This window comes from Manis pentadactyla, chromosome 8 (genome assembly GCF_030020395.1).
Source record: "Manis pentadactyla isolate mManPen7 chromosome 8, mManPen7.hap1, whole genome shotgun sequence".
Taxonomy (NCBI): domain Eukaryota; kingdom Metazoa; phylum Chordata; class Mammalia; order Pholidota; family Manidae; genus Manis; species Manis pentadactyla.
In genome coordinates this window covers 60815903-60830182 of record NC_080026.1, presented here as the reverse complement: position 1 = coordinate 60830182, position 14280 = coordinate 60815903, and the positions used below count along the sequence as shown (strand labels likewise).

The 14280-nt window shown below is 39.8% G+C and overlaps 2 protein-coding genes across 3 annotated transcripts in view; one reads left to right on the top strand and one right to left on the bottom strand.

Moving 5' to 3' along the window:
• The window catches only part of ZNF485 (zinc finger protein 485), a 36861-nt gene extending 27076 nt beyond the window's left edge, over positions 1 to 9785 (bottom strand). The window contains exons 1-2 of one of the 2 annotated variants that reach the window (XM_036919388.2): positions 9666 to 9777; positions 7987 to 8053 (exon numbers count right to left, since the gene is read on the bottom strand). In XM_036919388.2, the coding sequence (XP_036775283.1) occupies positions 7987 to 8001 (15 nt within the window). In that variant the 5' untranslated portion in view covers positions 8002 to 8053; positions 9666 to 9777. Of the gene's footprint in view, positions 1 to 7986; positions 8054 to 9665 lie in introns of both variants that reach the window. The other variant, XM_057505795.1, reaches the window with a different exon arrangement.
• Positions 9786 to 10364: 579 nt separating this feature from the next.
• The window catches only part of LOC118929359 (zinc finger protein 33B), a 93535-nt gene continuing 89619 nt past the window's right edge, over positions 10365 to 14280 (top strand). The window contains exon 1 of the mRNA XM_036919386.2: positions 10365 to 10497. The gene's annotated coding sequence lies outside the window, so the exon portion shown is untranslated. The remainder of the gene's footprint in view (positions 10498 to 14280) is intronic.

Genomic DNA, 14280 nt, shown 5'->3' with positions numbered 1-14280 from the left:
GAGTTGGGGAAACTTTCTAACTCATGGGGCCAGAATTATCCTCATTTAAAAGCTTGACAAAACATCAAGATAAGAAAACTGAAGATCCACATCTTTTATGAAACATAGAGGTGAAAATCCTTAACAAATTACCAGCAAATCAAGTATAGAAAAATAACAAACAGATTATACAACACGATCATGTGTGATTTATCCCAGGAATTCAAGGGTGGTTCAGCATACAAAGATCAATACATTACATTACTAGAACAAAGGGGGAAAGAAGTAGATGATCATTTTAATTGATGCTGAAAAAGCATCTGACAAAATTCAACACTCTTTCATGGTAAAAACACTCAGTAAACTAAGAATAGAAGGGAATTTCCTCAATATGATAATCAGCATTTTGCCCCCCCACCCCAGTAGTATACTTAATAGTAAAAGACTGAAAACTTTCTCACTATGACTGGGAACAAGATAAGGATGACTGCGTTTGCCTCTTCTATTCAACACTGTACTGGAAGTTCTAGCTAGAGCAGTTAGGCAAGAAAATATATAAAGGCATCCAAATTGGAAAGGAAAAATAAAACTATCTGCATTTGCAGATGACATGAATCTATTTGTAGAATATCCTAAGAAATTTACAACAACAATTAATAGAGCTAATAGTAATTTGCAGGATGTAAGATTGACCCACAAATATCAGTTGTCTCTATATACCAGCAACTGAAACCCCCAAAAAGAAATTAAGACAATGCCATTTAAGGTAGCATCAAAAATAAAATTCTGAGGAATAAATTTACTCAAGGAGGTATTAAGAATTGTACACTGAAAACTGCAGAAACATTGTTGAAATAATTTTTTAAAGACCTGGAATTCTTAAAAGATTTTTTAAAAGAAATGGCATTCCATGTTCATAGACTGTAAGACAATGTAGTTTCAAGTGGCAGTACTACCAACAGGAATCTACAGATTCAAAGCAATACCTATCAAAATCTCCAGTGGCTTTTGCACAGGAATGGAAAAGCCAATCCTCAAGTTCATATGGAATTGCATGGAATCCCTAGTAGCCAGGACAAAATTGGAAAACAAAGTTGGAAAACTCATACCTCCCAATTTCAAATCTTACTATAAAGCTACAGTAATCAAAACATTGTGGTATTGGTATAAAGATAGACAATTGGATAAAGTTTCAGGTCTAGAAACAAATCCACACATCAGTGGTCACTTGGTTTTCAACAAGGAAACAAAGACCATTCAATGGGGAAAGAAAAGTTTCTTCAATAAACGATGCCTGGGAAACTGGACATCCACAGTTGTTAAATATAAAATTGGACTTCTACACCCACTGCATATAGAAAAATTAACTCAGGATGATCTAAATAGGAAATCTAAAAGTATACAACTCAGAGGAGACATAGAGGTAAGTCTCCCTACCTTGATTTTGGCAGTGGGTTCTAGAGATGACACCCAAAGCACAAGCAACAAAATCAACAAAATAAAAATAAATCGGACTTTAAAAAATTTGAAAACTTTATGCATCATGCATCATAGGGCACTACTGAACAACAGAAAAGACAACCCAAAGACTGGAATATAATATTTGCAAATCATCTATCTGAAAAAGTACTATTCAGAATATATACAATATGCTTGCAATTAAATAATAAAAAGACAATCCAGTTACAAAGTGGGCAAAGAACTTGAATAGACATTTCTCCAAAGAATATATACAAATGTCTAAAAAGCACATAAAAAGATGCTCAACATTATTAGTCTTTAGGGAAGTGCATATCAAAACCACTTCACATGATACCACTTCACATTCACTATAATGGGTGTGAAAACAAACAAACAAACCCCAGAAATAACAGGTGATGGTGAGGATGTGGAGAAATTGGAACTCTCATATGTTGCTGGTGGGATTGTAAAATGGTATAGCTGCTGTGGAAAAGTTTGGCAGTTCCTAAAAAAATTAAGTATAGAATTACCACACACCACTTCTTACCAACCCAACATTTCCATTTCTAGATATATACCTAAAAGAACTGAAAACAGCAACTCAAATTCTTGTAAATCAAAGTTCATAGCACTATTCACAAATTCCAAAATTGAATATTATTTAGACATAAATGTGAAGTATTGATATGAGTTATAGGATGGATGAACCTGGAAAACAAACTAATCAAAAAGCCAAATCGGAAAGTTCACACATTATATTCCATTCATATGAAATATCCAGAATAGGCAAATAGAGAGATAGAAAGCAGACTGATTCAAAAATACATCAAAAAGATCATCCATTAGGATCAAGTGGGATTCATCCCAAGGATGCAAGGATGGTACAACATTCGAAAATCCATCAACATCATCCAACACATCAACAAAAAGAAAAAAAAGGACAAAAACCATATGATCACCTCCATGGATGCTGTAAAAGCACTCGACAAAATTCAACATCCATTCATGATAAAAACTCTCAACAAAATGGGTATAGAGGGCAAGTACCTCAATATAATAAAGGCCATATATGACAAACCCACAGTGAACATCATACTTAACAGCGAGAAGCTGAAAGCCTTTCCTTTAAGATTGGCAACAAGACAAGGATGCCCACTCTCCCCACTGTTATTCAACATGTTCTAGAGGTCCTAGCCGTGGCAATCAGACAATACAAAGAAATACAAGGCATCCAGATTGGTAAGGAAGAAGTTATACTGTCACTATTTGCAGATGACATGATATTGTACATAAAAAACCCTAATGAATCCACTCCAAAACTACTAGATCTAATATCTGAATTCAGTAAAGTTGCAGGATGCAAAATTAATACACAGAAATCTGTTGCATTCCTATACACTAGCAGAAAGAGAAATCAGTAAAACAATTCCATTCACAGTTGCATCAAAAATAATAAAATACCTGGGAATAAACCTAACCAAGGAAGTCAAAGACTTATACTCTGAAAACTATAAGACACTCATGAGAGAAATTAAAGAAGATACCAATAAATGGAAACCCATACCATGCTCGTGGACAGGAAGAATGAATACTGTCAAAATGGCCATCCTGCCTAAAGCAATCTACAGATTGAATGCAATCCCTAGCAAAATACCATTCTTCAATGAACTAGAGCAAATAGTTCTAAAATTCATATGGAACCACAAAAGACCCCGAATAGCCAAAGCAATCATGAGAAGAAAGAGTAAAGTGGAGAAAATTACACTCCCTGACTTCAAGCTCTACTACAAAGCCACAGTAATCAAGGCAATTTGGTACTGGCACAAGAACAGACCCATAGACCAATGGAACAGACTAGAGAGCCCTGATATAAACCCAAGCATACATGGTCAATTAACATAAGAAAAAGGGGCCATGGATATACAATGGGGAAATGACATCCTCTTCAATAGCTGGTGTTGGCAAAACTGGACAGCTTCATGTAAGAGAATGACACTGGATTATTGTCTAACCCCATACACAAAAGTAAAGTCAAAATGGATCAAAGACCTGAACGTAAGTCATGAAACCATAAAACTCTTAGAAAAAAAGATAGGCAAAAATCTGTTGGACATAAACATGAGGAACTTCTTCATGAACATATCTCCCTGGGCAAGGGAAACAAAAGCAAAAATGAACAAGTGAGACTCTATCAAACTAAAAAGCTTCTGTACAGCAAAGGACACCATCAGTAAAACAAAAAGGCATTCTACAGTATGGGAGAATATATTCATAAATGACATATCTGATAAGGGGTTGACACCCAAATTATACAAAGAGCTCATGCACCTCAACAAATAAATAGCAAAGAAGCCAATTAAAAACTGGGCAGAGGATCTGAACAGATACTTCTCTAAAGAAGAAATTCAGATGGCAAACAGGCACATGAAAAGATGCTCCACATCTCTAATCATCAGAGAAATGCAAATTAAAACCACAGTGAGATATCACTCCACACCAGTTAGGATGGCCACCATCCAAAACACATACAACAGCAAACGTTGGCGAGGATGTGGAGAAAGGGAAACCCCACGACACTGCTGGTGGGAATGTAAGCTAGTTCAACCATTGTGGAAAGCAATATGGAGGTTTCTCAAAAAACTAAAAATAGAAATACCATTTGACCCGGGAATCCCACTCCTTGGGATTTACCCAAAGAATACATTTTTCAGACTCACAAAGACATATGCACCCCTATGTTTATCACAGCACTATTTACGATAGCCAAGATATGGAAGCAACCTAAGTGTCCATCAGTAGATGAATGGATAAAGAAGATGTGGTAAATATACACAATAGAATATTATTCAGCCATAAGAAGAAAACAAATCCTACCGTTTGCAACAACATGAATGGAACTAGAGGGTATTATGCTCAGTGAAATAAGCCAGGGGGAGACAGACAAGTATCAAATGATTTTACTCATCTGTGAAGTATAAGAGTGTCTTGCCAATCAATGGGTTTCAGCCCTGGGCAAGTTCACTATGGATTCAGTGTGGCCAAAGGAATTGACAGCAAAACATTCTTTGGGGTGAAAGGGGTATACCCAACTTTATTTCCAGGTGGCAGGTCAATCACTAGAATCCCATTCACTCAGAATGAGTCTGTATGTAGCAAGTCAGTCTCTGCTTCTGGACCCCTCTGTCCGCACAGCCGTCCCACACAGCCATCCTCTGGACCTCTCTGCACAGTTGTCCCGCACAGCCATCCTCCGGGCCTCTGTTCTTGGTTCTGCCACCACTCCAGCCTCTGCTCTGCTCTCCTGCAGCCTTGCAGCCCTGCCACCATGTCATGCCCAGAGCACTGGGCAGATCTCTTTTTATAGAGTCAACAACAGCCATGTATTGCCCACAGGTGTGTGCAGTGAGCTAGTCAACCACAGCCAGGTGAGAATCCTGACCACAGGAACTCTCATTTCATCCACATTCCACCCCTCCAGGATTCTCTCCTCTCAATCTATGTGCCCTTAGTCCTCTGCACTGGTCCCTGTGCAAGGAAGCTTGAACATTGTTCTCCAGCCTCTCCAGCAAAAAGTCTTGCAGACACACAGGCCAGACTTGTGGCTCTGCCTCTGATCTCTGCCTCTTTGGTCTTAATGACTGGGACTGCTGCTTTGGTTTCAGTTGTTGCCATAGCTCCAGTAAGATCCTATTTGGCTTCCCATCTAATTTCCTTCCATCTACTCCTGCCTGTATCAAATCAACCCACATCTGGGTCCCAGTAACCCTCATGGGGCACCTCAAATTCCTCCTGTGAGTAATAGATCTTATTTCTTTCCGGGTTCTCATTGCTTCAGCTACTGTACATGTCACATCACATTTTGTAATCACTGCCTCAAGGTGGGCTGCACTGTCAGGGAAGACAGCATTCCTATCTCTGATCCCAACAGAACAATTCCATCCACCCCTAAGTCCCACAGCCACCGGCTCAACCTGAGTATAGGGGCAGACCATAGAGTGCTCCATGCCCTGGGGAGGGGGCTGCTCCTGTCCTTGGGGAACTTTCAGCTGCTGGGTCTTTATTTTCTTTACAACCACTGGGTGTGCTTTCAATATAGCAGGCGCCAGTGCCTCCGACACCACCCCTTCATCCTTCCCCAGCTCCTCCATTTCTGGGACTGATGGCACCTTTCTCTCCACTCCCCCAAGTGCACCCTCTGCTGCAGTGCCTCACAACAATGCCAGCTCAGTCTTCAGAAGGTCTCTTACCTTCAGCTCAATGCTTTGCAGCTGATGTTCTCGCACCACCTCCGCCTCTGCTTCCCTCAGGAGTTCGTCCTTTTCCTTGATGGCCTCTTCCGCCTTCAGAATACCTGACAGCACTGCCGTCTCATCTCCAATGGCACCTTGCTGCCAGTGCTCTCATGCTGCCTCCTCCCGCATTGATGCCATCTCCTTCCTCAGGGAATCCACAGAGGTTTGCAGCTTGCGTTCTCATGCCACCATTTCTTGGGTCTCCTCTGTAGACTTTTTTAATAGTGTGAGAAGCAGCCAACCCACAGTCCCTGTTGCCTCACAGGCACTCTGCTTCTCAAAGGATCTACTTATTATACCAAGGACCACCCCTACAGCCTCAGGTGTGACCTCCGCTTGCCTCGAGTCCTGGGGTGGGGCCCAGTCCTCTAGGAGGCAAGCCACCTCAGACCACATACCCATTGGGGTACGATCCACTGTCTCCCCGTTCCACAAGGGCAGCCTGCTGAAGCACTCCTCCCATAGGGCAGGCTGTCTTTTTCCTTGGTCAACAATGAACCCTGCCAACTTTTGCCAATTGTTTTGCCAATGGGTTTCAGCCCCGGGCAAGTTTGCTATGGATTCAGTGTGACCAAAGGAAGTGACAGCAAAACGTTCTTTGGGGTGAGAGGGTTATACCCAACTTTATTTCCAGGTGGCAGATCAGTCACTAGAATCCCATTCACTCAGAACAAGTCTGTATGCAGCAAGCCAGTCTCTGCTTCTGGGCCCCTCTGTCCACACAGCTGTCCTCTGGGCCTCTCTGCACAATCATCCCACACAGCCATCCTCTGGACCTCTCTGCACAGTCATCCCGCACAGCCGTCCTCCAGACCTCTGTTCTCGGCACTGTCACCACTCCAGCCTCTGCTCTGCTCTCCTACAGCCTTACAGCCCTGCCACCGTGTGGTGCCTAGAGCACTGGGCAGAGCTCTTTTTATAGAGTCAACAACAGCCATGTATTGCCCACAGGTGTGTGCAGTGAGCTAGTCAACCACAGCCAGGTAAGAATCCTGGCTACAGGAACTCTCATTTTATCCACAAAGAGGAAACAAAAAATTGAAGGAACAAAACAGCAGCAGACTCACAGAACCCAAGAATGGACTAACAGTTACCAAAGGGAAAGGGACTGGGGAAGATGGGTGGGAAAGGAGGGAGAAGGGGGGAGAAGGGGTTTAAAAAAAAGAAAGCTGACTGGTAATTGCTAGGAAGAGAGGGAATTGGAGTGCCTGCTTAATGGATATAGGGTTTTCTTTTGGGATGTTGGCAGTGTTTTGGAACTAGATGTGGTGGTTCCACACATTGTGAATGTACTAAGTGCCACCCAATTGTAAACTTAAAATGATCAACATTATGTGAATTTCACTTCAGTTAAAACAAAACCTTTTAACAAAACTTCAGGCCCACATGATTTTACTAGTGAATTATAACAAATGTTTAAAACAGGAACAAAACCTATTATATGTAGTCTCTTCCACAAAACAGAGGAAAGAACCATTCTCAACTCATTTTCTGAGGCCAACATTACCCTGATACCAAACTAAGAACAACATTGCCAGAAAAATCTACAATGGTGTCTGGCACCAGCTGCACCAGATTGGGAGTGCTAATCGTTAAATTTCTAGGAAATGGTTGACATGTTGTAGCTTAAAATTAGCCACAGTGGGAGTATTTATATACCACAGAAATTGGTAAACAGTAGAAGCCAAGATTCTCTCCCAATCCCTAAAATCTGAGCATTAAACATTTAACCAGCATATTGACTACCAATCAATATCTCTTATGATTATAGATGCAAAAATCCTCAATGAAGTGTCAGCAAATTCACTGCCTGTGTTTAAGATCAAGATTTAATAAATTGGTATCACTTGTACTGTTTCATCAAGGATATCCTTAAGTAAAGGTGGTATTTATTTACTGTGAGTACATTGCAGAGGAATGCAGTGTCATTGGTGTCATCATCTTGATTCATGCCATTCAGGCAGAAGTCTATTTACCATTGCTTTTATACCATCAGGGCAAATATCAAGTAAAGGGCAATCTGTATATTCATTTGTTTTGACCTCACAGACCCCTTGAAAATGTCTTGGGGCTCCCAGAGGTCTGCAGACCCCACTTTGGAACTGCTATGCTATTCAAACAGCATTTTCCCTGAAGGTGATTTTTAACTGTTTCTATTTTTCTAAGTTAATATATGGGCTCTCTTTCATGAAACTCGTAGAGAATGCACACACACACACAGTGAAACAAAGTAAGGGCTAAATAAATGACTCACCTGGAATTTGTTCATCTTCTGCTGCACTTGGGAAAGGATAGAAACTATGAAGCCAGAATAGGGAAAGCTGGAAGACAGAAGTCATAAGAGACCTTATCTTTCAGATTAGGAATCACCTGTGAGAAATTTCCATACGTTTTAGTCAAAGATAACCCCCTGGGAAAAAGTCCCTTTGAACCATGAGAAGGAATAGGGAGGACCACGGTAAAGGAACGCACTGGTGGACTAAGTCTACTGCGTGTTGGTGACTCTGACATAATCTTCATGAACCTGGGAAACTTTGAGAACCTGGGCATTTCTTTCCTGAGCTGTTTTGAAAATTATGTGTCCATTTACTAAGAAACATGAAAGAGTCAAAACCTTAAACATACAATAATAGCAGATCAGTTAAGCAAGGTGTAAAATATATACCCAAAGTATGGAACGCTAATGATGCTAAGAGAAATATATATTGATATGTAAAACTGCTTAAGTTGCTTGCCATAGCAAATTTTCCTATTAATATTATAAACTCCACAAGGTTTAAAGTCTTCAAAGCTCTCAAAAATAAGACGTTTCTTCTCCCTAAATTGCAGTTTCTCAAAAAATCACTTCTCCAAGAAACTTGTTTTGACTTAACTCTGGTAAAATGGACCTGGAGACTTTGGTTTTATGCAGGCTCTGCTATTAACAAACCTAGTGCCTTATCTTAGTTTCAATGTTATTATTTTAACATGAAGAGAAATCAGATAATTTTGAACGACCTTTTATGTACCACCATTCTGATTCTTTAAGTCTTCATTCATCTCTGCAAATCCAGACAGTACCCTGGAATTCACTATCCCCTCCAACCTTAGGTTAGAACTAGGGTAAAACTGAATTAGGCCTTGAATTCTGACATGACTATCTAATCTGCTGGCAGTGATACAAATTCAACTTTTAAAGTAACAATTTGGAACCATAATCCCAAAACAGGCACTTTATAGCAAAAGGTAACTAGGTGTCACACTGACGAGATTCTTGTCATAGGCAGCAGAAACCACTTCCAGCTGGCCTGGCGTTTACAAAATGCCTAATATATTAAGTCCAGACAAACCAGGCAAGCAGAGGCATTATGATACCACTTTCATAACATGCAGCATGAATGAAATAGCAGTTTACACATTTAAAAAAAAGTCTGTCCCATTTACCCCTCTCTAGAAAGCAGCCTCTGGCCTGAAAAGGATTCCCAGCTTCTCCAATAAAACTTAAAATTCAGGGCTCAATTTATGGTTTCATGCTATTTAAAAGTCCTCTGAGTATGATAGAGTCGGGTTAGAGAACGCAGGAAGGGCCTTAACCTTTTAACACGAGTTCTGAGCAAGCCTCTCAAAGTTTTGGAAACAACAGTGGATAGTAAGATGAGTGCAGGCGCGGGGCGATGCGGCCCCGGTGGCTCCCAGAGACGATCAGTCACTGTGCTCAATACAACCCAGCCCAGATCCAGACGTGGAAACAGGGTGAAGCACAGGCGAGAGCAAAGGGAATTTAAGCCCCGCCCGCTCGTCCAGGGTGAACCGTATTGGCCTGGACATTCAGGCTCGCATTTATTAACGTAGAGTTGGTCGCTACCGATGAGAAGGTGGTGATGGTGACTGAGAAGACTGCGCTAGCCAGCAATGAAAAGAACGGCCTGCCCCGCGGTGATAAAAGCGGCTCACCTTTACTGAGTCCGTGGCATTCTTTATACGTGGCACCCATTTACCAAGGAAAACGACCCGTCCGTACTGACAGGGCTGTCCAGCCCGACCGCGCTCCGCCGGTTGGCTGAGGCGTGTGACTTGGCCCAGCCCAGCGGCCGTCGCTCAGCGATGCGCCCGCGTCCCCGAAGGCCGTGCCCGCGGGCCCGGCGCCCGCGGCCGCCTCTCCCGATCAGGCCTTGGAAACGCGGTGAGCGGAGGGCAGGAGGCAGGCCGCCGGAGCTCAGAGCGGGTGGCAGCTTCAGGGGCTCCGACCCGGCTCCCCCCGCTCCCGCCTCGCGCCCACAGAGACGCCCTCGACACACCCGCGGGTTCGGGCTGCGCTCCCGGCCGCGTCCTCTGCAGCGCCGCGCGGACCTTGGGGCCCTGAGCTCTCGCCCCCCGACGCCTGAGGCAGCCGAGGACTTCTGAAGGGAGGGGGGCTGCTCATGCGCAGAGGCACCCCGCGCCAGACCCGCAGCCCCGCTTCCCAGGAGCCCCGGTGACGTCACAAGTGCTGGCAGGGGCTCCCCAGAGGCCCCGCTTCGGGGTCGAAGCCGCCGCCGCCATCTGCGGGCCCTGACACTGACACGAAGCTGTCTGGAGGTGGTGACGCCAAAGTGGATAGCGCCTTACAAAAAGTCCTTGCGACGAAGTACTGGGGCTCAAGGAGTAATGCCTTGACGGCCACCGTTTCCTTACGATAGCTGGCATCAAAACTGCAAACGAACTGTTAACAAAGGCAAAGCGCTTAAGCTCCAGCGGAGGACCAGAGTCACCAGACCACTCAGCACAGGAAACCACTTCAAGTTAGGTGCGCACTCTTCAGAGGTTTTTACTCATTTTATGCTAATGATATATTTTAACTATCATGTCACTAAGGAAAATACACTGAGTATATGCTGATTTCCTGGCCAGGAACTTTACAACATCAGTTTAGCTTTGTGCCCACAACAGAAATGAGTTTCTATTCAAAGTAATTACAAAAATATTAAAATTTTCATAATAAAATTAGTTAAAATATGTATAACTTATATATAGAAAACATATATTTCAGTATGTGTATATATGTGTATATATGTGTATGTGTGTATATATATATATATATGTACATATACACACACACATACATATCCCAGTTTTCAGGATTCGAGGTAGGGGAAATAATTTAAAATAAAGCCTCTTGCCAACTCAGAAAATCCTTTTCACAAATGGAAAAAAGAATAAATGATTTTTGTTATTGAATAAGCATTAAACCAGACTGCAAAGTGTATCCCAGGCAATCTGCTAATGAGCTTGCAAAGACAGAAAGAAATGTCACACTTTATATAGCCAATCAGATAAAATCCATTCTATGTTCTAAGGATAAAAGAACAAGAAAGGAAGAGGACTTGACATCACCATTTGCTACACATAGTTCATCCTAAATTCAAGTGGTAATTCGGATGGCTAATTGCCTTTATGCACATCACTTTTATCCAAATGAAAAGTATAACTGCTTGTGTTTCTATGACAAGCAAGTAGTTACAACTTGTAGCCAAGAGCCTGGGAGTTTACCACAGACACAGGGAGGTGGGATGCTATCTTCCTTGATGTTTACATTTCAAAGACGTGACTTCAACGTCATTAAGGTGTTCCTGGGGAGTAAAACAAGAGGTTTATACTTGTTTAAAGGGTTTACATCTGAATGGAGGAGGGAAGAGATTTATAATTACAGTTTACTCAAGGAAGTGCTCTAAGAAAGGAGGGGAGGAAAGGTCTTTAACTCTTTTGTAACAAGAAAAAATTCAATTTTATAATACTTGTATTTACCCTTACAGAAAACTCTATAAAACTCAGCATTTTCGATAAAAAACACAATAAAAACTTTTTAATAGAGAGTTTGATTTTGTTTCACTTGGCAAATTTTTAACTCCATCAGGAAATATATATTCTTGGAGAATAACCAGGAATTTTTTGGGAAATGCGTATTATTATAACATAATTTAAAAATTTGGTGCTGTCTTCAAAGAAGAACAGAAACAGATGCAAATATATGTAAGAATTTTGTATATGTTAAAATTGTTATTTCAGACAGTAGAGATAGTTTGGAATATTCAGTAAATTATGTTGAGAAAATAAGATTAGCTATCTCACACATTGCAACATATAAATGGTACATGATTCAGTATGTAAATTTAAAAAGCCACCAATTACTTAGAATACAAATAAAGGATTTTAAAGAACACAATTGTAGATAGCATGAAAGGATATAAACTAACAAATTTTATTATGAAATATGTTAAAGTTCAATTTCAAAAGAACACAAACAGAATATGTAACAATGATGAGACACACTCTCTTGATAAGGTGCTCTTACAAATCAGCTGAAAGATGAAAATCCAACATGCAACAAACAGAAAAAGAATATCCTACTGCAGATTTTCATCCAATCTAGAATGCACTGCTATCAGGTGCCTCAAAATTTTATTTACTATTGCAAAAGAAAATAATACATAGTCATTTAAACTATGACATGCCATTTACTTTAGGATGCATTACAAGATGCAATTTCAGAGCTGTTAAAGTATGAAAAATATATGTGTCTTAGAAATATTGAAATGCACTTATAAAAAAGTGTTGTTAATCACTAAGTTAATCACATGAAAGATAGCTCTGAAGTCTGCTATGTGTGAAATTAATATAGCTATTTCTGCCTTTTAAAAAAATGTTAGCCTGGTGGTATATCTTCATCCCTTTATTTTTAATCTATTTATGTCTTTTATATTTAATATGGGTTTTTTATAGACAACATATATTTGCATCTTTTTTTGGATCCATTCCGATAACCTCTGTCTTTTAATTGATGTACTTAGACCATTTATGTTTAAAATGGTTATTGATATAGATTAATATCTAACGTATGCTGTTTTATTTTTGTTTGCCCTTATTCTATGTTCCTGTTTTTGACTTTTGTTTTTTCCCCACTCTTTTGTGGTTTTAACTGAGCAGTTTATAAGATTCTCTTTTTTCACCTTCCTTAGCATATCAATTGCACTTCTTTTTATTACTTTTTTTAATGGTTGCTATAGAGTTTGCAATATACATTTACCACTAATCCAAATCCAGTTTCAAATACACTGCACTGCTTCATGGGCAATGCAAATACCTTGTAGTAACAAAATATTCCTGATTCCTCCCTCCCTTCTGTTGTATCATTGCTTCATTTATTTCACTTATATATAAGGAGCAATCATCTAATATATTGCCACTATGATTATTTTGAAAAAACTATTATTAGGTAACTTAAAAGTAAATGTTTTTCTGTATCAGATATACCTTAACATAATGTCCTCGATGTCCACCCCTGTTGTCCCATATGACAGGATTTCCTTCTTTCCTTCTTTCTCATGGCTGAATAATATTCCATTATACATGTATGTTCATATATATATGTTATCCATTCATCTATTGACAAACACTTATGTTTCCCATATCTTGGCTACTGTTATAATTGAATATTGCTGCAATAAAAATGAGAGTACATACATCTTTTTCAATTTCTTGTTTTCATTTCATTTGGATACATACCCAGAAGTGGAATTACTGGATCTTGTTGTAGTTCTATTTTTAATTTTTTCAGGAACCTCTATGCTGTTTTTCTTTTTTTTCTCTCTCTCTGTGCTGTTTTTCATAGTGGCTGCACAAATTTACTTCCCCACTAACAGTGTTCAAGTGTTCCCTTTTCTTCACATCCTTGCAAACACTTGTTATCCCTTGTCTTTTATTGATTTGTAAAACCTGCTTACTAATAAAAACAAACTACTTGTCTCTCATACAAGTAACAATTATGTTTTCCTAGTTCATTAGGTTTTAAACTTTGTTCATCTTTTACCCCTGGGATTCAAGTGTTTAAAATTTCTCTGGTAAAAATTTTTAGTCATTAACTTTGATGTTTGTCTTTAGTATCATAACTCTTTCCTAACTCAAGTATTTAATATGAAAAAAAGCATATATTTTTTTAAAGATTCTTGAATCCATGAGAAATCTATTTATTGTAATATGTAAGGCATGGATAATTATATTTTTATTACAGACTTGTCCTACTATGGTTTATTGAATCTTACATTCTTTACTCATGCTTTTAATGTATTTTTGTTATATAGTAATTCTTGAAAACCTATTCTTAAATACATTTATTCCTGCAATTAATCTTCTATTATGTCTAACTCTTAAAAATGCTGAGACTCAAATGCAATGAAAGGGGTTCTTATTCAAGCAGTTGCAATAGAGAAAATGATCAAAGAGAGTGTCTCCCCAAACTTGGGGATTGAGAGAGGTTTTATAGGGGAAAGAAAAATCACTCTGTACAAGTTAGGCAGACTTTGGTCAAATAGGTGTGATCTTGCAGAAAGAAGTTTTCTTTGTAACCTAGCCTTAGTCTATTATGTCCTGTTCTCAGAAGTGTTGGTTCCAAGAAGGTTTTGAGAGTATGTGGGTCAGTTTTGGTATCCAGAACAAGGGGGTCAGTGTAAGTACAGGGCAGAATATTTCAGTTTTCCAACATGGAATCAAGGCCAAGTGATTTTCAATATTATAGTAATATCATATTGGTTCC